The sequence below is a fragment of the Alosa pseudoharengus genome, unplaced genomic scaffold, assembly GCF_046254945.1.
Source record: "Alosa pseudoharengus isolate Yale_2024_CS ecotype anadromous, Long Island Sound unplaced genomic scaffold, YU_APseudo_1.1 YU_APseudo_1.1_scf_4, whole genome shotgun sequence".
Taxonomy (NCBI): Eukaryota; Metazoa; Chordata; class Actinopteri; order Clupeiformes; family Clupeidae; genus Alosa; species Alosa pseudoharengus.
Window position 1 is genome coordinate 19,443,025 of NW_027468774.1, and position 26,777 is coordinate 19,469,801.

The 26,777-nt window shown below is 46.1% G+C and overlaps 1 protein-coding gene across 1 annotated transcript; it reads right to left on the reverse strand.

Moving 5' to 3' along the window:
- Window positions 1-100: 100 nt before the first annotated feature.
- On the reverse strand, window positions 101-25,584 carry lmtk2 (lemur tyrosine kinase 2). The gene is made up of 14 exons (XM_076265164.1): window positions 24,977-25,584; window positions 21,154-21,275; window positions 20,721-20,871; window positions 17,587-17,663; window positions 16,505-16,623; window positions 16,294-16,381; window positions 12,014-12,144; window positions 9,484-9,568; window positions 7,681-7,802; window positions 6,621-6,770; window positions 3,318-6,414; window positions 3,058-3,193; window positions 2,720-2,968; window positions 101-2,269 (listed from the first exon to the last, which is right to left on the reverse strand). The coding sequence occupies exons 1-14, from the start codon at window positions 25,074-25,076 to the stop codon at window positions 2,241-2,243; spliced, it is 4,656 nt and encodes a 1,551-aa protein (XP_076121279.1). The 5' UTR covers window positions 25,077-25,584; the 3' UTR covers window positions 101-2,240.
- Window positions 25,585-26,777: the final 1,193 nt, after the last annotated feature.

The following is a 26,777-nucleotide window of genomic DNA, read 5'->3' on the forward strand; positions in this document are numbered from 1 at the left end:
CCCCCCCCTCGCTCCCTTTCATTCATTCTACAGAGGTGTAAGATCTCAATTCTATGGAAGGTAGTGGTACTGTAAAGAAGCTGAAACTTGACAAACCCAATTGCAGAAGTACATTTTCATTTATTTCCATATTAAACAGTGTAATTATAAACAATTCATTCAATTACACTACATAGGATCATCAATATTAAGTAAAAATAGCACAATTTTTAAAATGTACAAGTTACGCATACAGACACAGTATGACTGCATCTTCTGGTCATTGTCCTTAATTTAAACGTCTTTATCTTCACATCATTCGAAACCATGATATGTTGTCATTTGTTTCACCTTAAATTACAAATTGAAACCTCAAACTAGAGCTTACACCATTCCCAATTTACAGACAAAATTAAACGTTTATATACATGAGTACAGTTTAACATTTAAGTTACACTTTTCAGATGTGCAAGATTAAGCAATATACAATGGGAAAAGAAACAAAACAAAATGGTCATTTCCTTAAATAAAATGTTCAACTCACAGAGACTGCTGGTAATACGGATGTAGGTTTGCTAAAATATGGGACTTCTGTCTGTGAATTAAACAAAGGCCATCCACCTGTTACTTCAGCAGATCCATTCACACTCTAATCAACACCATCAGCCACCATAACACAACTGTGTGACAGCTAGCTGCTACAGACCTGTGTTGAGAGAACTCAATTTAATTCATAACTTTCAGTCAAGATAATGGGAAAAATCAGCTTATCTTGCTTGAAATTTATTAATTTAATATATACACACAAACAAAGCCCAATGAAATGATTTACCATTGAAGGGCATGAGCGGGGGGAATTCCCCAATTTCACCTGTGGAGAAGATTTGCTGTCCAAAGTTTACTAAAATAGGGCACGATACAGAAAGCTCTACAACAGAAGTGCCCTCCACCTCTCTATTCTGATTGAAAAGCACAGAATAAATACAAGACTTTACATTTTGTCCTTCAGCATCATTAACATGTTTGACATGGGAAAGACAGAAGGAATCTTCTGACCCCAAACCGATTCCCTTTTGATCTCACCACAGAAAGAAAAGGGAAGCTTTGACAGGAAGTCTTACAGTAGGTTTTGTTTGAAACCATCAGAGTCACTGTACCCCCAGCTTCAGAGCATATATGAAGACAATTCATATTACATTCTCTTATTGAAAACAAATCACCGGCCCTCCAAGCATTTCAGCATATGGCATGATATCCACCAGATTAGTGGTTACGTTTCTAAAACGTGGAGTGTGTATGTGTGTGAATTAGGGGGCAAAATGGTGTAGGCACAATGCAGATCGACTGATGTCGGGCAATGCGAGGTGCATGGAGATTGGAGATTGAGATTGGTTCAGTGTACGGAGGGTCATATCCTCAGCACGGGTGAGTGAATGATGGGTCTCTTGTGAGTGTCCACGGCATATGGGTTAAGACTACACCAGATATAAACACAGTCATAGCTGCATTATTTCCCTGGCTGGGCCTCAACAGTGTCCCATCCCATGAGGTAACACTGAGCTGCAAACTCATTGTTCTGGTTTAACACTGCAACCTAACCCAGGAAGAAGACTAGAAGACTCACGCTGACGCTGAGATTCAAGTGAACGCAGATTGCGTGGTATTTTTCTATAGGGGAAAATGAAAACATCTCCTTCAAAGGAAAAAGGCAATCGACACAGAACAGGAAATCTCTATTATCTAGTAGCTTGAGAGGACAGCCAGTGTTGCCAGTGTCACTGAGAAAAAAAACAAGATTATTCAAGTTCAACCGTCAACGTTTAAAGCAGATATCTGTAGCTAAGAGTGTGTACAGTGTAAGTACAGGGTATGTAAGAGCGCACACAGATACCAGGTAAGACACTGGGGAAGCTCTTGAAGTTCAACACCTTTGTGTTTGTTTGTTTGTTTGCTTGCGTGTGTGTCTCCTGCCATCTCTTTCGGGAGAATACAGAATGTTCTATGACGTCTTGATTGCACAGAGAGGAATGATCCGAGATGCAAAGGATCACGTTTAAGTCAAAATAATCCTCACCACGGTTGGATGAAGATGACCAAAAGAGTTCTTGATAGAGAGGGTGCAAGTGGTGGCGTTCGCAGTAAAGTGAAAGGGATTGGTCTGAAGCTGCAGTCCTAAGCACTGTCTGTAGGGAGAGATTTGCAAAGCCTGACCAGTCAGGGCGACTTCCTCTCCAATAGCTCAATGCCGAGACTCCCTCCCCTTAGTCCCTCTCTCCATCTTCACTGCTGCCTGTGGAGCAAGAGGAAAAGGAGACACATTAGATGTGCTTCTAGGGGTGGCAGTTTGGCCATTCTTAGTTTTGCACTGTGGTGTTTTAAGCCCCCAACGTTGCATGGAAGGCTAGGGTTAGGCAAGGGTTAGGTTTAAGGTGCCTTGAAGTCGACGGTCGCAGCGCTGCCTTGAAGTCGACGATGGGGGCTTAAAACACCATCGAGCGTTAGTTTTAAAAGCTTTTATTAAATAACAAAAGGATAGAACAGCAAACAATGTGTGTGTGTGCGCATTAGGAATGTGCAATTAATGAAATTCCCATTTCAATATAAATTATGTCCAACGATTATGATACTATCGAGATGAAACAATTATTTTGCTGCGTGCGTGCGTGCGTGCGTGCGTGCGTGCGTGCGTGCGTGCGTGCGTGCGTGCGTGCGTGCGTGCGTGCGTGCGTGCGTGCCTTACCCCCTTGCTCTATGTCCGAGTCGGTGAGGTGTGTGAGCGAGAAGCTGGCGATGCTGGCTGGGGAGATGGAGAAGCGGGAGTAGGAGGAGCTGGTCCAGCTGCTCTCCGGGCCCCGGTTCTGGGGCGGTGGAGAGAAGTAGCGTGAGGCACCTATGGGCGAGGGCTTGGAGGCTGCCACATCACTGGCCGCCTTGGCGAGGAAGGAGGAATCGGGCGAGGAGAAGTCATCGTCCCACTCGAAGCCACCACCTGCGGGACAGTAACACAGCTTGTCAGGGCTGTTTGGATAAGTGCTGCATTGATGTATGTTCACAAGTAAACGTTGTGAATAGCTTTACCTTCTTCATCAGTGGAGCTCTCTGTGGAGTTAGTGAACCTGTTCAGGTAACCAGTGGACTGTGCAGGGCTGCTGAATTCTGACACCTGACTGTTGGAACCAAGAGTGTGGTCTCCCAACTCTTTAGTTGGAGTCTCCTGTTAAGGGGAAGACGGACGGAACAGACAGGAAATGTAAGAAAACACACAGAAATTACTTGCTGAAATTGAAAAAGAAAATATTCCAACAATTTTTTAGTTTCAGCGAGGCATCAGATGGTACCTGATCAAAGAGGTAGACAGTGACATCATCAAAAAAGGACACGGCTCTTTTAGAGCCGTCGTTGTCGCTGGTGTCTGCCGCTGCGGAGGCTTTGTCTACCGCTAGCGACGTGGGCTTGAGCAGGCTCTTGAGGTGGCCCGCGTCGCTGTTGTCGGAGATGATCTGTGGAACCGGGTGCTCCACGTCGTCCTCGCTCTCCTCGCTGCTGCTGTGCAGGCGGTAAGCGCTGTGCCGCTCGTCGTCCGAGTCGTCGCTGTTCTCGTCGTCCTCCTCGTCCGCGTCCATCCCGTCCTCGCGCCCGTCCTCCCCTCCCGCGCCGTCCCGGCGGTTCAGGTACCTCCCCTCGCTGTCCGGCTCCTTCCGACGGGTGATTTCGGCGGCATACGTTCTGGTCAGCTTGGCGTGGCCCATATTGTCCAGCGGAGGCCTCGGAGAGTGTTCCGTGACATTGGAGGAGGCCTTCGCTGAGGGTTCTGTGCTTGCAACGGAGACTGCTGGGGAAGAACACACATCAGAGAAACCAGCTGTCTTCTGGGCTTCAGCTGACACCAGGCTGTCCTCAGTACGGTCCTCCTCTGCACCAAGGACAGACTCAGGGACACCGTTCCTTGTGGACTCTGGGAGCACGGCATCAATGAGGCCAGAGGCAGGATCAGACAGGCCTTGCGACGTCCCAGTCAGGGAGTCGAGCATCTCCTGGTGCAGGGTCTCCTGAGGAGGCGTCACTGCATTACTGCTGTTGCGGAGCTCTGCTTCGGCAGACTCCCCGAGCCAGGCCGGGGCCTCGACGGGAGTCCCACCGTTGGTCTCCTCGGACCGCCTGTCGGTCTCCAGCTCGTTGTCGGAGAAGTAGGCCGAGTCTCTGTAGCTGCCTGTGATGTAGACGTCGGAAGGGGGAGCTTCCTCCTGCTGGTCTGCTGCGCCTTCCTGTTGCTGCGCTTCCTCGTCCACTGCGTGTCCGTTCTCGACCTCGGACACGACGATCTCCGGGGGCACCAGTGGCATAGAGGGGACTTCCACTGAGGAGCTGGCTTCGCTCTCCCTGGAGGCGCCGTCCTGAATCAGCTGAGAGTTCCACTCCGGAGACTCCAGGTTCTCCGTCTCGTAGCCGCTGTCGGCCGTCTTGTAAGGGGGCTGCAGCTTGCACGGAGCCGGGGTGCTAAGGGTCTCCTCCTGACCCCCGAGTCTGTGGATGTCCAGAGAGTCCAGGGAGTCTGGCGTCTCGGCGGAGTTCTCCATGGTTGGCAGTGGGGAAGAAAGGCTGTCGTCCAGAAGGCTGTCCTGACTGATCTGGTCTAAACAGGGTTCGGACACCTGTAGAGAGGTCCTGTCTTGAGACAGACCGTCTGCAAAGCTGCCCTCTTCATCGGTGCACGGCGGCAGGTGATCCGTTTCTGCATCCAAGCCTTTATCTACATCTACAGCTGAGTCGGTCAGAGAAACAGCACTGTATGGGTCTTTGTCTTCAGCTGACAAGCCAATGGGTTCTGAGGAAGAGGCATGATTTAGTTCTGCAAAGTCTGTTTCTATGTGTTGTTGCATGTGATCCTGAAAGTGGTCTAAGGGGCCTTCAATGCTGGGCGTTTTGGCAACGGCGCACGTCATTTCTGGAGTGGCACTTGGACTGAGCACAGGGGACTGGGGACCAGTGGCCAGACATACTGGGACTGGACCTGTGAGGGCCTCTGCACTGGGGGAGGTAGAGGAAAGAGCAAAAAAGATCTCAGAGCCAGGAGAGAGCGGCGCTAAGTCGCTAGGAAAAGCACTACTGACAGGCGACAGGTTGCTACTACAGGCCTCTCCTAAAAGCAAGGGTTTCGAAGGCACCAGAGTTTCATTTCCTAAAGGCTGCAGAAGCGCCCCAAAGTCAGGGCCTGAAAAGTGCAGCAGTTCCGCATTTGAGTGGGGGGCAACATTTGCTACAGATTTTGCAGTGTCCTCAGTTACGGATGCTTTTTCCGTGAGCTCTTCACTCTCGAAGATGCTTGTGATTGCACTGCCAGCAGAGTTAGCGTTCTGGTCCAATTTGCCCAAATCTGGGCTCTCCTTCATTAAACTTTTCTCCTTGAGAAACAGGAAGTTGTCGGCCAGCTTCTCAGTGTTCAGAAGCCTCAAGGCGTTTGCATCGTCCGGCTCACAGTCCTCCACCAACATGTCTCTCCATCCCTCCGGTCCTAAAAAAGCCAGGCTGTTCTGTTCTGTGTTCTGAGACTGGGCCTGTGTCTTGGCCTGGGCAGTGTTCCCCTGCTGGAAGCCACCATTGCTGTGTCCACTCATATCTGGAAGCTCCAGGAACCCAGTCCTCCACGAATGGGGCTCCTCTAGCTTCGAGTCTCCCTCGCTGAATATGTTGGTGTGGAACGGACTCTCTTGCTCACTGGAAGACCAAGTGTGGCTGTCCGGCATGAAGGAGTCCTTGGAGTCCATGCTGCCATGAAAAAAGTCTGCATCGGTGCTCGACTCGTCCATGCGCGAGTCTTGCAGCATCAGGAACTGATGGGACTCGGGCGGCGGCTCAGCCTTGGCCACCAGGTCCTGCGAGTCGGTGGTGCTCTCCTCCTGGTCCTCCAGCTGGATGTAGTAGTCCTTCCCAGAGGCCACCTCATGGGCGTCGAACACCGGCAGGACACCTGGCACTCCCTGGGCGGGAGGACTAACGCGCTGATGCTGATGCTGCGCCCCAGAATCGCTCGCCGACGGAGGGAAGAGAGCGTGGATGTCTTGGCTAGGCACGGGAAAGAAGACGCTGTTGTAGTTGAGCGTGGAGTCCATGGCAGCGCGGCTGTGGTTGTCGTAGTGGTCATGCTTGGCGCCCTCCCACACGTACTCGAAGCTGAGGCCTCGGCTGGTCTCAGTGACCGTCAGCATCTCGTCCGGCTCGCCGCCCTCGTCCAGCGTCTCCAGGATGGGGAAGGACGAGTGGCTGACAGTAGTCTGGCGGGCGCAGGGGTTCGGCCGGAGGGCGTTCCAACGCTGCTCGAAGTCGTCCTCCACGTCCTTCTGGCCCTGCATGCGCAGGTAGGTCAGCAGACGGTGGACCTCCTCCGCCGTGGCCCGCTTGTCTGGGGGCAGCCAGCAGAACTGCAGCACCTCGTACCTGCACAACCACACAAACACACACAGTCAACAAGCACCACTCATATGTGTGTTTACAATTACCCTTTTCCTGAACCCCTGATCGTTCTTACCTGAACAAATACAAATCAGTAGTGTTATTTGATTAGCACAATCTGCACCCAAAACTTTAGAAACAATATGGCATTTCTATCCCCTCATATTGTATATTTTCAATCTTACGCTCACCATCTCTCAGAGTATGGCAGGTCCAGCTGTGGTTTGAAGAGTTTGATCTGTTGATCCCTGATCACATGGTTCAGTACTTCTCTATCAGACAGGTGAGGGTAGGGCTGGTTGGCATTCTCAAACAGCTCCCACAATGTTATGCCCAATGACCTGCAACAACAAAGACAGATATCTCTTTCAAGCTACAGCAATTGGGATGACCAAAACGTGAGACTGCTACTGGTGTAACCCACTCTACAGCCAATCTGACCTCATGAGGATGCCTACATGTATAAAATTGACCATGGCAATTTGAGGGGAGAATCATATTAATAATTGCAATGGGATCAGTATATTATATGACCTGAAAATGGCCTATCCTTATAGATATGGCGACTACTCTTAAAATAACTCTGTATTGCATAAGGGCCTGGGATATGTGGCACAGAGCCACGAAGATATATTATTTTAGGAGGCGAGAGAATTATGCATATGTGCCAGCAGAAAAAAGAGCAGTGCCTGATCTCACATCCATGCATGGGAAACGGAGATTTACGAGCACTGACAAGCAGCGCCTGCAACATTAGTGGAGAGGCTCACTTTCAAAAGGCTCTGACCCTCTCAGCAGGGGGATGAAATGACAGAGCACCAATCAGCTTCTGAGCTCTACTTACAGCAGCCAGACTCAGCTGGACAGAGTGACGTGTGCTGACCAACACATTGTACTGACTTCTATTTCTATTAGAAGTGGTGTGCTCTTGTATGGGTGAGGCTATGAGTTTCAACGCTATTTGGTTAATTTCTCTGTGGCTGGTCTTAATGTAAAAATAAATAATAATACAAATTTAAAAAAAAAACAAGAACCCCAAACTGTACTGCAGAGGTTGCAACTATACAACATCTGTATGGTATTCTGATGTTCTGATAAACCTAAATGACCAGAGATTCCACTTTATTCAGTGTTTCTAAAAGAAAAAAAAAAAACAATGCTCCTTTGATATTGGTTCTATGATGTCTGAAATTATTTACCAGGACAACATACACTTTCAACTTAGACATGGGAGCATGCCAATGCCCTTACCACACATTGCCAGGCTTGGTTTGTTCTGCGGTGATGACACCACCATGGAGGTCCCCCACCAACTCAGGGGCCAGCCAGCGCAGAGGAACCAGCTGATCCTCCTCCGTGGTGATGTAATCCTCCTGAGACACACACACACACACACACACACACACACACATCACATGAGGGCATTGTCCCATACGTGCAAATATACTGTGCACATTAGTCACACTGCAGGGTGGGTCAAAGTTACCGGTGTGAGTCCATGGCACTTGAGAAAAGCAACTGCTAAATACCAGTCAACTTTTACATAATTCATCCAATGTGTAACCATGCTCACACCACTTGGGTTGACCACATGCATGTGGTGGTCACCATACCCAATCCCTTCACTTTAAATGTTGCCCATCATACTTGGGTATAGACCAGACTGTATAAACAAGTATGGATATACACGCACATAGAATCCAAGAAAAGCCAAGAAAGACTAGCCTGGGTGAATCCAAATCACCATAATAGCTATTTGAATTTTGCTAACAGTGGGGTATACTACAAACCATGCTGAACATACCCAGGCTTTCTTTGGATAACCTGGATCGACAAATACGAAACTCACAGAGTTAAATGGTACCACGAAGCTCGCTTACGAGGAAATTTGTCAAGCCAGGTTGTCCTCTTTAGTTTCAATGCGCGTTCCCATAAAAAGGGCGTTTATCGCGTCACTTTACACGCCTTTACAAAATGGATCAATCTAGAGCGGTTTATTTCACACAAGAGGAACATGTTATAACATTTAGAAGAATAACAGATCACTGCTAGGTGCAACACAGTTGCACATAATAAGCTAGGGATGCATGCTGGCAAAAAAAAGCCAATTGTTTACATTTGTTATGTGAAAAGATTCTGCATATTGTCTGAAAAATAAATATGCAGACAGGCTAAATTGATTGCCATTAATGCCAATAGAGTGATTATGATTTCAAAAATAAAAGCTGCTTTGTGGGGCTAGGAAGCTGAGCTTAGTGCTTTAAGGGTCTGTGTCCACCAATTGAGTTTTGTTGTGCTGATCTAACCTGATCAGCTTGGCTGATAACCTCCTAACCTAACCTGTTAGCAACTTAGTTGGTTGGCAATGGAAAATTGCATCGCAACCAACAAAGTTGCTAACTAAGTTAGCAACTATGGTTTTGGGAAACGCACCCCAGGTTTGGTTGGCAGCATAAGATGCCATGATGACACTAAAACAGAGCCACTTTCGTGTTACAGCCATAGGTTACAGCATACCCTTGGCTTTGAGCGGAACATACCTCGCTAACCCACCAATCGAGCTCCGTTTTACTATATACCCCACAGGTTTGTTTGGGTTATCTTGAGAAAACAAACATTGTTATATAGAGATCTGAACTTAATGATCTTATAGTTGTTATTTCAATATAAAGTTTTAAAAAAACATGACAATGGCCTCTTTCGGCTTCTGTACATAAAAAAAGTGCCGTAAAACAACTCATGTCATGACCTGGCAATCTCCAGGCACCCAACTGAGATCTCAGCAATATCTGGAAAATGCAGATATACATCTCCGGCTAGTCTGTGTTCTGCTGAAAACATGGCCACTGGATTGCATTTCACCGAGTCTGAATCTAGACCTTGGGCTTTAACTCGGGTCATGGGGCAACAGCTGCACGTAAACTGCGGTGGAAAACATTTATATTTCTGCAAGGGCATGGACCTTGGTTTTAATGGGTGAAACAGTATCTGCTGACAAATATGTGAGCTAGCACATCATCATATTGGAGAACGTGTGAACCAGGGTAGTCTTACCTTATATCTGTACGGTCCTATTCCATAATCCCCAACTTTAACTGTCAGGTCAGCAGTTAAAAAGCAGTTTCTAAGGGCCAAATCACTGTAAAAGGAAAATATTAAAAGAATGAGATTTTTCAAAAGAAAAAATATATACATTACACATATAACATCTATCAGCTACTAACTGCATTTTGATTCCATTTGCATTAAATCTGTATGGTTACATTCAGGTGGTTTTACAGCTGAAGCTGGCAATTACATCTTCAAACAGATTATGACAAAGGACATGGTGTCAGTCAGTCAGTCAGTTAATTGTTTTGTAGGTCTCTATTCAGGTCTGTATTACAGTCACCAGTCTGTATTCAGCCTGATGGATATCAGCTTTCCACTTCAGGTCCTTCACCAAATTCCCATGTCCACTTCGTCAGGTGGCCCAGTAAAATCATTTTTGGAGATGCCAATCTGTTCACAGGCCCACCCCGACACCTGGCATTGCGTGACATGGGGCATTAGGAGTGTGTGTGTGTGTGGGGGGGTAACCATCTTCAGGTGTGTCTGCTCTCCCCCTAGCAACAAAATCACTGATGCTGGAGCATTTCCCAGCTCGCTCACACAGCACCATGATATTGTTCCCAGGGAGGGACACTCTCGCTGTCCTCCACAGCAGGTTTGACGGAGCGGAGTGTGTGTGTGTAGGGGGGGTGGGGGGGGTGGACTCTGGCACTGCCCAGCATAGTGGGACAGATGGTAGCTCATTCAGACAAGAGTCCGAGTCCGGTTTCATCCTGGCCCTGCTGTACCCTCTCACACCAGTTCCAGAAGTGTGTCTCTTTTACCGGCAGCCTTCCCGAATCACCCCCCTCACCAGCTTCTAACCCAGGACATCGCTGACACCAGTGGTCTTTGCTCCATACACCCTGCTACTGTCAGCCTGCATGAAACTATTGCAAGATAAATGGAGGGATATTTTCGAGGCTGTAGCCAGGTCTTGGCGAGGGCACAGCATACAGTACTGACAGTCTTGCCCCTCGTCTTTCAGCCCTACAAGGCTCCTGTGCAGCACAAGCACAGAGAGGTCGGGCTAATAGAGAGGCAGATTCAAATGTGGGAAAAATGTTGAAGAAAACGTTGTTGAATTTTGATATCAGGAAGGGTGAAGACACACAGTGAATACTTGTCAGAGGAAGTGCAGGTCAAGGAGAGATTATAAAATAAAAGACATTTTTAATTTGCCAACGTTTCTGCTGTGCAGCCTTTTTTCAAGTCTTGAATGTTGATCTACAAGACCAATTCCAATGACCTTCCAGTCCGACAGAATTATTCAGTTGTTATTCAGTTATATCCAGATCTGTTCTCCCCCATGGTGTAAAAACACATGATTTTCTCTTTGTGCCACCAGCCTGTCTGCTCGCCGTGTGGAACAAGACCTCACACCCGAGTCTCATCTTCAGCATACGCAGACTCCATCCCAGAGGGACCAAACAGAACGAGGGGCACGGGTGAGACAGGGGCGCGAGATGGAGACCAACCGGAGCAAAAAAAAGGGGGGGGGGGGGGCGGTTGCTCAAAAATAAATCTGCTTTATCGAAAAATCCACAGTCATTTTCATGACCGCCTTTACAACACGCAGAGGAATTTTGGGAGTGTCCCGGTTGAGTCCTAACACCAGTGGAGCGCTGCCTGGTGTGAGGCGATCCACTTACACGCAAATCGCAGATTCATCATGTCCCGTCTGTCCGGGGCAAGCCGACACTCTAGCTGTCCCCGGGCACAGTGTAACCAGACGCCTTCCGGCATATTCCGAGCATGCAAAACAGAGCAGACCGACTCAGCGGCGCATATCACCCAAAACTTCTCCTCCATCCCGAACCCATCGCCCGAACCCTCTTTTGCTCACTTGCTCGCATTCCCCCCCTGTTTTTCTTTCTTTCTTTACTTCTCTCCCTCCCAGACGCCCAACACCAACACTGCAGAGAATGAAAAACTAAAGCACGTCTGACATAGCTGGCCTTTTTAGGAGCGGCTCAAGGGAGCTGCACGGCAGTCTTTAGCCCGGTGCCATTCATGTGCAGGTTTACAGCAGGACAAGAAGTCTCCTGCTGGATGACGCGCGAGCAGGGAACATGCCATCCCTCCACACTGACAACAAGCAGCAGCAGCAGCAGCAGACTTCATCCAGTTCAGCAGCCACAGTGTAAACACGGGGGCCACACCACTGGCTCTAACCCTTCAAGGTGTGGGTTTTTGAACATTCGAACATAAGATTCCATTCCGCAACAATTGAAGGTTCTAAAATTCTATGCTGAATTCAATGAACCCGGATATTCTTTAGAACGTTAATTTTCCAACATTCCCGTCAACCTTTAAGAGCTAAGTAAACTTACTACAGTATACACTTGACTGCATTTTTCTTATTTGGTGGACCCTGGTGATGGGGAACCTTGGCAATGCACTTTTTGTGTCCTTGCATATTAAATACTTCACATAAAAAAAAAAAAATTCACAAAACGATAAGTGGTCAGGTCCATCCTACAGGGGAGTTTACCTGTGCAGGAAGTTGTGCTTGTGGAGGTGGGTGACCCCAGCGGCGATCTCACAGGCCATCCTCTGCAGCTGCAGGAGCTCAGCCTTCCCATAGCGCCAGTCCTGCTGAGCCAGGTAACTCTTCAGGTCGCCCTGCAGCACACACACACACACACACACACACACAAAGACACATCATTACAGGTGCATATAGAACAATGCTGTTATAACATGACAAACAATAGTCAATGCAGTAACGGCACTATAAACTCACATCAAGTGGGTATCCCAGTGAAAAAATACTGTATTGTGTAAGTAAGTACTAAGGTGACTGATCGTATGAACAGATAATGACAATGGGCATCTTTCCAGTGAATAGAACATACTGTATGACGCAAGCTGCTAGTAACTCAAGAGGCACTGACAAGAAGCTGCAGTTCTGCAAGCAGCCACAGGGTGGCAGAGATGCTCACCATGCAAATGCTGTGGACACCATGGACCCTGGTGCTGGCACCAAAAAAGGGAAAGCCATTTTAATGGCCACCCAGCCTGGGTCACAGCAATTTTAAAAATAAAAGTCCAGCAGTCAGTTGGATGTGGTGGCTGTATGTTCGCTATTGCAGGTTGAGTTTCTGATAGCTGTGGTCATCACAGCTCTAATATCTTCTCTGGGGTGGGGAAGGGAGGGGGCCTAGGGGAATATCAGGTCAGGGGAAGATCATCTCATTAGCGCTGATGCGCCACTGCATCGGGGTGTAACGGGAGGGTGGGAGTGGTTAAAGGAGCATGGTGCATGAACACAGAGGTCTGTCTGTCCTGTCTGTCTTCTCGGTCCTGTCTGTCTGCTTTATGGGGCCATGAGTCAGGCTTGCCGTCAGGGGACCCCTGCAGTCTGCTGTGTGCAGTGTGGTCACCGTGCTTATGAGTCAGCAGGACTGCAGCCTGCGTGCCCAAAAACAACCCCATGAGAAAGGCTGACTAGGTGCGAATACCAAAGGAGCTCAACATCAGGGGCATTCCACTAATTACTGGAGCTGATGAGGCACACTGCCACAGGACAAGGAATTCAGTGGGCATGACTAGTATGTATTGAAATCAGTACAAATATGAATTATTAATATACCCCAAACAATTACATTCAACATAAATAAATAATTCACTTGCTATAAAGATAAATATCACTGATATAGCACTCATACAGTTGGGTGATCAAATGTGTATAAATTCACGCTAAATGGTCACAAAAGGGCTTCACTGTTCCACTTGCATTCTACTAAAGATTCCTACAGGGATGCACAAACAACTAATTACAATGGCATTCTTCAAAAGGGCTATGAACGGAAATAATTTTAAAGTTTTTTAGTATAAGGGTGTATATGGTTTTTAAAACATTTTGACATTAGTAACACCACTCATCTCTACATTCTTACAATATGTGTTTATAGAATAGTACTGCAGCATTACACACATATCAAGAGGGGGGTGAGGGGGTTTAAGCTTCCCACCAGCAGTCCAGGCCTCCACTGTCGTCACACTGCTGCCTGATTACAGAGCGCCACTTATGTTATGCAACAGTCATAAATCAGCTGCCCCTGATGCTCCACACACCTCTCTCACACGTGCACACACAAGTGCACACACACACACACCTTTCTGTCAAACAGCTGTGAAGGATGCAGCAGTGTGACAAGAGAGAGAGATGCAGGGGCCGTGCGTGAGGTTGCTAGTAGCAGTGACAGGAAGCGGTGGCCTGTAGGAGAGACGGAGGCTGTGTGCATGCATAGTAGCTGACCGCCTAATGTGGCAACAGCAACATGCAGCAACTCGTGGCACTGCAAAACAGTTGTGGCCACGGCAGATATTTCAGTGGAGAAATGTGGCAACCGTGAACAGCAAGAAGGGTAGCAGAGCACTTCCTACCAGACATTCTCTGACTTGCCTGCTCCATCACAGCACAACTGCAGTGTCTTTGGAGTTTACATTAGTGACCGCAACAAACATCCGACTACCATCTGCACTTCAGCGCTTTCTGCTCCCTTACTTCCTCCAGTTGGCCTGTACTTGTGTCTGATTAATAACTCATTAACAACTGATTGCTTAATACACTGCGGATGACATGATTTCCTGTCCAAGACTTAAGTGGAGCTTCCCTGCTTGCCTCCAGCTTGGACTCTGGAGAAGCATGTGTAGTGGTGAAATGAAAGTGTGGCCTATGCAAAGGTCCAGCAGGTGAGGACAGGAATGTAGCACATCGGGTCATTCAGGAAATTCGGTTTCAGGGATCTAAGCATTTTTCCGCCTAAAATTATAATGATTTTCATCTCCCTTGGTAACACATTTGGCATCTTGCCCTGTACACACGCGAAGACACGCACGCACACACACACACATGCACACAGACCTCCAGTCAGCTCCCTGAGCAGACGAGGCTGTCACTCAGTGTCGGGGCAGCTGGCCTCCTGCCGGCTGTGATCCGGTTGCACACGGCTGCTTATTTCTGCACACAATTTCCTGAGTCAGGCCTACCGGCTGTTACCAGCGCTACTGCCCCAAAACAAATCATCAATCACACACTCATCAGGACTGACACCCTGCCTCCCTCACGATGGGAACAAAAGATGTACACACTGAAATGGATCACTTTTATGCAAACATAAAAGTATGAAATTGGGGACCACCATCTTGACTTACCCATTTTGAGTAGCAGAACTTTTTAGTGTGATGCTCAGAACATCAACTAATATGCACACACAAACACACACCAAAACAATTATAACCTATACCCTCTTAGGAACAGTGCAGCAAGTAACCCTCTCAGATTGCATGTGCTGTGATACGTGTGTGTGTGTGTGTGTGTGTCCGAGCTCCTCCAACCCAACTCAGCACTTCACCTCTCAGCTGGAGCTTGTCAACACGGACAGCCACCAAGGCCTCTCGCAGATGCGTAAGAAACACTGATTTAATCCGCTCATCCAATGCCATCATACATATGGCCTTGACCAACACCCCCACACCATTCCCTTCCTCTACCCTACAAAGGGCAGACAACAGATGATTTTTGGTTGATCTATTTATAAAAATGACAATGGGCTGCTTTTAGAGTCAAATTGTTTATGTCCTTTTTCTTCAGGAAACCATTCAACAATGTCTTCTATGCACCATTCAAAACCTTTAAACAAATATAGGCATAAATTTACATACGCCGGCCACTGATCAGCCACACAGACAAACTGACCAGCATAGGCTAAACTAGACGCTCCACGCTGGACAGACGAGAGCCCTGAAGTGCTGTGATTAAAGAGCAGGGCGGGGGCAGGAGAGGGAGAAAGAGCAACTCTGAAAACGCCTGAACAATCTCCATGGTGCAGCCTTTTCAGCAGGACATTGGAACGAACGAACACGCACACGCACACACACACACACACACACACACACACACACACACACACACACACACACACACACACACACACACACACACACACACACACACACACACACACACACACACACACACACACACACACACACACACACACACACACACACACACACACACACACACACACACACACACACACAGCAAGATGCCTGACTGACACAGGGAGAAAGACGAGCCTGCTGCTTAATTGGGATTGGGGAGCAGGGGAGAGTGAGGCAGAGGGTGGGTGGGTGGGGTGTGCGGGGGCTGCAGGAGATGTTGACGGCAGCTGCGTGACTCACAGCTCTGGGTGCAAAACAGGCCGCCGGCTAACAGAAATAGACTGAGGAGATACATGAAGTACATCAGAGGAGAAGAGCAGACAGCCGTGCGATGCAGACAGCCGTGCGATGCAGAGCAGCGCAGGACAGAGAGAGAGTCTCTCCTCCAGCCTTGGTCTCAGAGAGCGTTCTCTCGTTACAGCTGCGAGAGGTGGCAGAGGGGCCTAAAGAGGGGCTCCCAGAGTGAGCCGTGACTTCTGGGTGTCAGCACAGACCCAGAGGGACACAAACCCACCCCACAAACAAAATGCACCACCGGGTCTTGAGGACACACTGGGTTACCCTAGGACAGGTCACCCACTGAGATATCTGGGCCTTGACCTTTCTGTAAATTCATCTACCTACACAGTGACAGTTGATTGATATATCTGCTCATAATGTTGGATGTCAAATGGTACGAGATATGCATACATTTATGTAAGAATGCATTTGTGTTAAGAAGTGCTTATCCTCTCTCGTATTTAACATCACCACATCATTTCCACATTCTCCTGAGAAATACCTGTGAATTTCCCTGGTTCTGTATGTAAACACACTTACCAGGTCACAGTATTCAAAGACTAGCAGAAAGGGAATGGCTTCCACACACTGGCCAAGACACTGGAGGATGTTGGGGTGCTGGAGGACCCTGCAGAGGGATGGAAACCACAGAGATCATATTAAGACCAGGTAAAGACCATTGACACCCGTCCTTTAGATACCAAAGCTAGTTCTGCTGAAGGGAAACCAAACCCCAAGGTTCTCTACAGACCTGTAGGGGTCTCCCTGCTGGAGGAAGTCGTTCTGCTCCTTGGCACCAGCATTGGCCTTCAGCTCCTGGACCACCACTCTGGAGGCGCCTGGGTCAGCGTAGATCTCACTTAGCAGAACCTGTCCCCCAAAGACAAACAGGCCACGGTCAGCGCAGGCACGGGTGGGGGGGGGCACAGAATGACAAGCATGAGGATGAAACACAGACCGGAGCCAAAACCATCCGAGGCTTCACTGGACACTACACGCTGGACAGACAAGAACCCTCAAGTGCTGGGACTAAAGAGGACAGGACGGAGGCAGAAGGGGTGTGTGGGAGATTTCTCTCTCCCTCTTACACTAAACACAACACCGTATATAGACAGACACACACACACACACACATACACACATACACACACACAGGACCACCAGAGATGAGGTTTGGAACAGCAGAAAGAACAGAGTGTTTGAGCAAGAGGAAGAGCTACTACAAATCAAAGAGAGCAAACAAAGAGACAGGGAGACGGCAGCCTGCCACGGCTAAGATAAAGGCTAAGGGCCTCCGTCAGCAGCAGAGTTAACTGCACCTGCACAGCATCACACTCATCCTACACCTTTTGCCAAGAAGGAAGAAAGAGGAAGCAGGTGATGATGGCAACTATTGCACCACCTATTAATCAATTAGTTGTCTACAGTGAAATTAATCAACTATTTTGGAAATCGGTTAATCAGTTTGGATCCTTTTTTAAAGAAAATACCTCTCTGATTGTAAGCTTCCTAAACTTGAAAATGTTCAGCTTTACTTACTCTTCTTTGGTGTGTGGACAAAACAAGACATTTGAAGACATATTCTTGGGCATTGATAAACAATGATCCAACATTTTCTTCTTTTTGTTTTGTTTTAAACAATTTCTCATCAAATAACTAATCGATTCATTGAGAAATTAACTGACTATGACTACTAATTAGTTGGAGCCCAAATGCAATGGGAAGTCACGTCTCATGAAGTCACCCTATGTGCAATATCATTTCTGTTATGCCCTGCTCTACTCAAGCAACCAGACCAACAGTCTGTGGTGGGCTGTAACAGACCACACCTACCTTGCCAAACCAGCCGCTGCCGATCTCCTGGATGTAACTGAGGGTGTGGCGAGCAACATGTGGGCCCGACGATCCATCTGCGGAGGGCAAAACAACACTCATCAGCTACACAGAAGTGGATGAGCTATTAGTTACTAAGCACACCAATGATCAGTTTAGTCACCGCATCAAGAGTTACGGTGTGGTACCGTATCCACAAGTGCTCCAGCTCATTCGGTTTTAATGCTGTTCTGTAGTTAGAGTTGGAAAAAAACTGTCTACACTTGTTATTTTCTCCATTCACACCATGAAATTATATAGCAAATTGAGGACAAGTCCAGAGTTCATGATGAATCATTTGTTTTATCCATCTTTGTCAAGACACTGGTAATAACAATGACATGACTAATAACCATAACATGGAAAAAAACAATTGTGTGTCTGTAAGGTAGGACAGGTTGTGGGTGTTATCTGCAAACACTTACATATTTTGGAACCGTTTCCACAACATTACAGTAAGTGTTTATGTAACATTTCATCAGCATCATATTTGCTTCATTGCACTTCAATGACATCATCAAAAATATATAAAATACAATCAAAGCTAATCTGTTACCAGTTGACTAATAATTTACTTGTTCTTCACCTTTTTCAGTAGAGCACAAAAAAGTAAACCTATCAGTTTAGGCCATTCTGAATCTTTTATAGGATGGTCAGAAAGGGGACTCTGATTGACCTGATGGAAAATTCCCAGGAGAAAGCACAAGGATTTCTCAGAAACTTGCAATTAAAGCACCACAACAACTCATGTACAGAAAATCAGCTTTGTATCCATATCCTACAGGCAGACAGATTTATCTTATGCACAGCCTTTGAAGTGGTATGTTCTTTAGGTAACTCATAATGAGCTTGACTCATTCCAGTCATTTTTAAATGCATTCTATGCATCAATGCAAAGATTACAATAGCTCTATCTACACCAGATCTATCTATTCTGTCTACTACCGAAGGTCCTGTACCACCAGGCATAGCTGTGGTGCATCTACTGTAAGCACTGTAAGTGCTTTCATCATATTAATCCAGTATAATCCAACAATTAATCTTACTACTAATCCTGCCTTTGTTATTCTCTGAGAGTGAGTAGTAAACACACTCCAAGTTACACATCTACTTAACTCACACAAACTGAAAGATTTCACTTTCTGCTTCAACACATAATGCTTTGGCTCCAGAAACAGCCAAAAAGGAAAACAACTGGTGATCTGGGAATGTGCACTTCTTAAGAAAGAGTTACAAGTAGGGGTGAACGATTTTGGAAAAAAATCTAATTGCGATTTTTCTCACCAATATTGCGATTGCGATATGCGATTATTTTTGAGCTCTTTATCTTCTGTCTTATTCAACAAAGACAAGCAATATATTGTTCTATAGTATGACCAACACAAAATTAGATAAGTTAAACATAAACTGTTCTTTCCTGGAGCCCAGGCCTATGTTATGATGGCATTAAGTCATTAAATAAGATTGATGAATGAAATATTTTAATCACATTAGTAGACCTATATTTGTTGAACTTCCAGCCTTGTAAACATTTAATGATTCTGATTCGTTTCTATTTTGTTTCTATTTCATGTAGATATGACCTTCTTGTTAGTTAACAAATAGGTCTACATGTAGTGGCACTGACACGGCTTCTCCTTGTCCTGTGCTCTCCATACACACGGGCGCGCGCGCGCAGGCACACACACACAGACCCGCTCCTCTCCTCTGTAGGCTACTTGCACGTGAATCGGAACAAACTACTGTAGATTGTTGTAGCGCAAATAAATGCGGCCGAATGACCGTTCGGCTCGTTGTTAACTAAAGGTTAGCATCATCAACACCGCAGCGCAATACGCATGCATGCAAATTAACTAGTTTGTTCATATCACAAAGCCAATCGCGGAGACAAAACTCTTTAAACATGCAAAGTTAGCAGCATGTATGTAGCCTAGAGCCTTAGCTGGTAAGCTAATGTTAGAACAGCTGGGTTTTTGGTGGTTAGCTGTGTCAACTACTTGCGGATAACATTATGCATCAATTCTGTGCCGCCAACCCCCTTGGATATCGCAAATGCCCCCACTGTCACTGTACTCCAGTAAACAAAGTGCACAGGTGAATGGCTGCTGTGCAGCCTAAACAGTCGTGGAGTTTTAATCGTCAGCTGGACAAGTGAACGAAGTTACCAGCCAGAGTAGCAGCACAGGGGAATTATGAACTAGAACCAGGGACATGGCAGGTTCGAGCAAAAGGTAATGAAGAGGTTTATTTTTAACCAAAGTAGCTCTACTGATCAGACTTTTCTTGACACTGTTAGCTGGTCCTCTTGTTTACGTTTTTTGCTTTTTCAGTGGTCGGTGAGAAGAGTCGGTGGCGCGTTGGCAAGCGCAAGTATAAATGCGTTTTGGTGACGTCACATATTACAAATCGCAGCCTTTGCGGTTTGAAAATCGTGTTTCATCATATCGCGATATTATCGCAAATGCAATAAATCGTTCAGCCCTAGTTACAAAGCAGTGGTGCATTACAAAAGGCTAACAGGGAGACTAGAGAACTAAGCTTGTGCATGGTCTCATAATTGACTGGCCCATCATGAAACTATTAAATGTAAGAATAATGTACTTAGGACAAAACACAAGGTGTTTACATGTGTATTAGAATCAGTAAATAAGACTACTGTGGCAGTGCAGCCCATGTAGAAAGGCTTTAATATGACAACAGTCATTTATAGCGGAGTATAAATGCAGGAATATAATAAAATAATAAACATACAGTGGACTATGGAAAGGTTATGAGGCAATCAAGTGTCCAGCAGCAGACGTAAGCACTCGTAAACAGTCAGCAGGACATTGCGGTCAGCAGTCAACAAGACAAACTGTTCATTATCTATGCTCATCCTTTCACCTATGTTTCCAGGAAGCAAAAATGTCTGACCTCACAAAACCTTTCAAAACACACAAGTAAGCCAGCAGTGCACCACAAGGGCTTTCATGACTGATGCTCTTGCGCCACAACCCTTTTTTTCTACACCTTCTTCAGAGGCGAGATCTTTCCACTGACTTAAGTTTTGATGGGATCACGGGCACTGCCAGTGCGCGACTGCTTGAGCGACCCACCTGCAATCCTGGGCAGGTCCAAATGGGGCGGCCCTGGCATGGCGACGGGGGGCACGGCCAGAGTGTACACCTCCGCTGGGGACTGCATGGAGGGGGTGTCCTCCGCCGGAGGGGTGAAGTCAATCTCATCTTCAAAGTTGTCCTCAAATTCCTGGGGGGAAACGATGCAAATACATTTGTGGGGGGTAGCGGCAAAGTGTAGCGGTAGCACTATGTTAGGGGAAACGGTGAAATAGAACAATCATTTTGTGTGTCATTGTGTTATGATGTGGGGGCTGTATCTGAAAGCATGACAGCTGCTGGAGTTGGAGAGGGGTGTGTATCGCAGTTCTGTATTCTCGAATCGTGATACGAGATCGTTTGTATCACGATTTAAGTTTCTGTTCTCATGTTGTTACAGCGCTATTCAATAGGTGTGTGTGTGTGCGTTCACCTTGAAGTTGATCTCACGCTCCTTGCAGCAGCTGACACAGTTGAAGAGCACCAGGACCAGCACCACCAGAGCACAGACAGACACCAACAGAGACAACTGGAGAGCCTCCTCCCCCAACTCCACTGCACACACACAAACATGACAGGGTTAGCTGATGAAGAGCTACACACACACACACACACACACACACACCTCAAAGCTGCAAGTTACCGTTCACTGGTAACTTGCAGCTAGCTCGGCTGGTGGCACTGTCGCTAAATTACGTTATGAAGTTTGGCACAATACAATCTCACTCAGAATAGGGATTTTACAATGTTGACAATTACATAATCATTGGAAAAAAACATAGATAGTTCTAACATGAAATAAACGTTTTTCCTTCTTTTTTGAATCAACCTTCCACGCCTCCCCTCAAATTATTTGGCGCCCCCCCCCAGAGGAGGCACGCCTCACAGTTTGGGAATCTCTGCTCTATGGCTGCTCTATGTCCCATAATAAACTCTGAACACCAGGTGGATGGTTTCCTTTCCTACCTCTACAGCAAGCGAGCGTCTGATATGTTTCACCCTCACAACTTGTGTAATTTGTCTCAGCACTTTGTTCTAGCTGCTTTCAGCACGTGGGCTTTTAGCAGTTCAGCCTGTGCCGCGAGGGTGTCGTGCACAAAGGGCTTGGGCATCTGTACTGAAAGCAACCCTCAGCGCATCCATTCAGCGTCATCCCCTCAAATCACATTCTCCCCTTCCTCACAGCGCTAGCCTATTCCTCATCAGGGTCAATGCCCTACTGGTTGCGTGCATGTGCGCGTGCGTGCGTGCGTGCGTGTGTGTGTGTGTGTGTGTAAAAGAAGAACTCTCCTGTATCTTTGTATCTTGTCTGACAGCTTCATTAAAGCAGATGAAATGTGTGAAGGGAAAACAGAGCTCCTAACATTTTTAACCCTGTGTTTATGTTTTAACAGCCACCAAGTTAAATTCACTGACTATAAATAATGATGGATAACTTATATGAGAGCAAGATCACCCAACCCTACCTGTTCAATCGGTAGGCTAACACTCCTGCCTTTAAACACACTATAGTAAACCACAGACTTGGAAAAACCAAAAACATTTATAGAGTTCAACTATGGTGTGGCCTGCACACCTGAGTCATACACATGAGTCACACCAGGTCACATGACCACCAAGTCTCAGGTCCAGCGGCATAACTAGCACAAACAATGTCACAGCGGCATGACACAAATAAGGCATAAGCCTCCTTCCGCATGACACAATGACCGTGACCAATAACAGTCTGTGCATTCTTTCCTCGTCAATATTCAACCAAAGAACAATATATCTAGAGGTCAAAGTACAACCTTGGCTTAGGCTGGCAATATATTCTCAAACAGACTGTTGAACAGTTAGCCTAGCACCTATGCTAACAAACCTTTAGCTAGTATCGTCAACAAATATCAATGAAATGTTTTCAGGAGGGAAAGGTGTTGGAGGCTGACTAGTCAGGTAACCCTTTATTATGACCACTCTTATGTCACTCTCTGGAACTCTCACTCTATGCAAATTTAGGCCTACATCATGACCCCATGCATCTAACAAATTATTCAGTTGGCTTCCAAGCCAATAGCCCAGGAGCTGCCATATCTTATTTCTCATGCCTGTCTGGCAAAGTGGTCTCTGTCCACGGAGAGGAGGAGCTGACCCAGTTCTTCAAGTCCTACGGATGCACAGGCCACTATGTGACAGCGACACATCAAAATGGGACATTGATGGCCTAGTGTTTTGGGTAACCCTACTCCGTCGGTTACGAGTTAGGTCACATTCATAATCCTGAGTCCTGAGTGAAGGCTGCTGGAGCCAGCTACCGGTGGTCATTAAATTATCTCTATTATCAAAGGGAAACCCTTGTTGTAAAACAATAATTGAGGTCAGTTTGTTGACAGTCGACAAATAAGTCTTTTTACTAGGGTCTTGGAAAGAAGATTAGGTCGCCGAGTTCTTAAATAATTTGCTTACAAGCAGGGGCTCAGCCCAGTATGTAAAGTCTGGATAGGCCTGGCTATCCATCACTGTCCAGCATAGCAGAAAAAGGATGACTTAGGCACTAGGTTGTTTGGGCCACAAAAAGATGCAAAGTTTAGGTCTAGATGAATGAACTAGCTATGATTAAACTTTCCTGGAGTAATGTAAACATCGGACAAAATAAAAACTGTGAAAAGCATTTACAGAAAAAAAAACTTGGAGAATGGGAAGAATTTGATTCAACTGAAGGTGCAATATTTGATCCTCCATCATGTCAAACCAGATAAATCATTGAATCAATGAAACCTACCTTTCATTATCAACAGACATTTCAATGTACCTTAAACCTACTGACTCACTACAAGGTTGCCAAGAGTAGTTGTTTTCACAGTCGACTAAACGGCAAAGCCATGCATTGTGTAATTTAAAGTAAAATAGGGTTAGGGTTAGAGTACTGTACCATGTACTCAGATGACACATTCTCCAGTTATTCATTACCACAGCAGGAATGCAGAACAAGCCTGCCACTGACTTTTGCAATGAAACTTCTACAAAGTTTTTTTAAAGACATCTGCACAGCTTCCTCTAGTGCAGGGTTTCTCAAACTTCTCAGGCCTAGGGCCCGGTTATGTCAGAATTCAGGGTCATAGGGCCCACCCGTACAATGCCAAGCTCTCGTAAAACGCCCCTCCCCACTCACATCAAAATAATCGGTATAATGTATATAGGTGTGTAAAAGAATGATACATATTATTAGGCAGATTCTGAATGGAAGAAGCCAAGAGATTCAGTGAATGATAATGGCCATTGACTTAACTCTGATTTTGCTTTAGGCCCTTTAGATTTTTAACCTTGAAAGGCCTATTCCTGTCACTGCTCATCGCGGACAGGCACCGGTCCCCGGCCCATAGTTTGAGAAACACTGCTCTAGTCTATACATCAATAAGCAGGTCAAATCTTTCCACTGATTTCCAATGAGGTTGCCAGGTTGCCTGCTTTCCCCCAACTTAAGTTACATCTATTCGGTGGTATTGATATCTTTTTGTTGAGAAATAGTGGGAGAGGCCCTTCTTTAAAGAGGCCCTTGAAGTAAGTGAAACGTGATTTGACTAATTAGTCTAGCCTACATGTAAACATTGCCTAGCTATGGCATGGCAGTGCACTGGGGCTGGTACCTATCTATCAACAACAAGTCATCATTGGTCAAGTCAAGTGCATCAACTGTTAAATGTCCCAAATCATGCTGTGGATTCACTCATTGCCGAAAAGTGGACAGTGCATAGCATGAATGATCTAGTTCTTGCCGTGTCTTGAAAATGACTACTTTATCACGAGGGGACAAAATGTAGTCACCCACACATAAGTTGGCTTACCAGTTTATCTGACTAAAACATGTTCTGCGACGCTAACGTTAGCGGCTAACGTTACGTGTAGACTAGCAGCTACATCCTATCGAAAGCTAATAACGCTAGCTTGCTTGGCCTCCTATGGTTTGACGGACTATTACAACCAACTACGTCTAAGGGAGACTACAAAGACCCATTGGTTCAATACACCCCATCCATAAAAAATTCAAAGCATTGAAAGTCTTAGATGCAATATTTTCACTTAAGAATGGCCTAAGCTAAAAAGCATTGTCCCGGCTAATGAACCGTTGAACTGTCAGTCCAATGACTGGCTAGCAAGCTAGCTACCAAACGATTAGCTCGCTTGCTTTCTATTCAGTAAGTTAACCACAAACCGACGTTATTTCACACTGACACGTCAAGAACCACATATTTAGGGATTACAAATTAAAATCTTACCTCTGTCTGAATACGGAAGTGGAACACATTGAACTAGCGACGTTGTCAACTGCAGAGTCCATATCCCCAGCCACAACAAACATCCATGATGGCTCTCCATCCTGTACAGGCTTGACTTCTCCAGGTAGTCCCCCAAATATTCAATCACAATTCGTATAGCTAGCTAGCTATAACAATCAGATCTAAACACTTGTATCAAAAAACGTGTATACTATGCGGAGATTGTGTTACAGGTAAATGCCAGCACCTGCAGGACTTCATTGAATATATTTTTACTGCCCAGCTAGCTATACTAGCCAGTTAACAAACAGCTAAAGAAGGTAACGTTAGCAAGCTAGCTTACTAACTATGCTAGATCGCGACTGTTTTTATAAATTAGCCTGGTAGCTCGTAAGAGCTAACAAGAGCCAGCAGGATTATCTTACCGTTTACATTCATTTGCCAACAACACAATTTACCGCTCTACGGCTATAACGTGCCTTTACAAGTATCATCCTACCATTTTCACAAGGTGTTCTAAAGAAGCCATTTCGGAATTGCTAGGAAAACCAAACACCACCTCCTTTAACCAGAAACGCCATGTTTCTACGTCATGCTACAGAGCACAGTACGTCCCAACAAACCAGACAGACAGGAACATATACCAATGACGTTCCTCGGTTCCGTCCGAAACACATATTTATCCAATCATGTCATGCCAATCTCTCTTGTGCCCTTTAATGGCAGAGTGCCAAATGTAAGGCGTCTTTTATTATCCTGCATTTTCGTCGCTCCTCTTCGAAAAATATAATCTGCATGGCCTACGGTAACACATAGTGCATATTGTTATATTATCAGTAGGCCTATAAAAGTCGTTGTTGCCAGTACCCTATAGCCTACTACGGGACCAGCTCTCTGCTATGTGTCTACCTCTGCCTTTACAATAATGTGAGCTATGCAAGAGGGATGGCTGGCATCACATGATGAACATCTAGAGTTGGACCATAAAACACCGACCTGTTTGATTTTATGGGAAGTAGGCCTAGCCCAAGTAGCCAGTAAGGACTGTTTTTAACCTACATGTTGGACTCCGGTGTTATGCAATTAGTTTATAGAGGAATATTCAGTTGTTCATTGTTCAGTATTCATTTTTATAAAGAAAAAGTTGCCGGTAGCCCTATTTAAGCTACATTCTGTAAACAATTTGATAAAGGATGAGTCATATGATGATTCTGTCATGATGTCACCAGACATCCTCTTACTAAAGGATGGCCTAAGATGACATAGGCATCTTTTTATTGTTGTCAGCAGGCATTCACATGACTAATGCATTGTGCATTTATGAGGTGATCTTAATAATTGTCAGCAGCTCATAAAATCAACAATACATTCCAATTCATGTGCACTGTATGGGTCTTGTACGCAGGGATGGATTACTGCACGGGCCTACCGGGCCCAGGCCCAGGGGCCCAAGGGGTCAGGGGGCCCTTAAGCCCAAGCCTTTGCATTAAATCATTGCCTCAATATCAGCACATCAGGATGTAGGCTATGAATCTGATTGAATTTAGTATTGGCCATCCCCAAAATGCACCAGAATACAGGAAATCATATCAAACAAATTAAAACATTTCTGAGGGAGGACCCCCAAACCCCCCTTCCACATGTGACAATTAGTGGGGGGCCCTTAATACATCTGGGCCCAGGGGCCCGAAAGTTCATAATCCGTCCATGCTTGTACGTGCACCCATGCAGAAGATCTGTGAGGTGAATGATGAACATAAGCAAATCTTCCAGGCATGGAACACAGAGACAAAATGGCAAA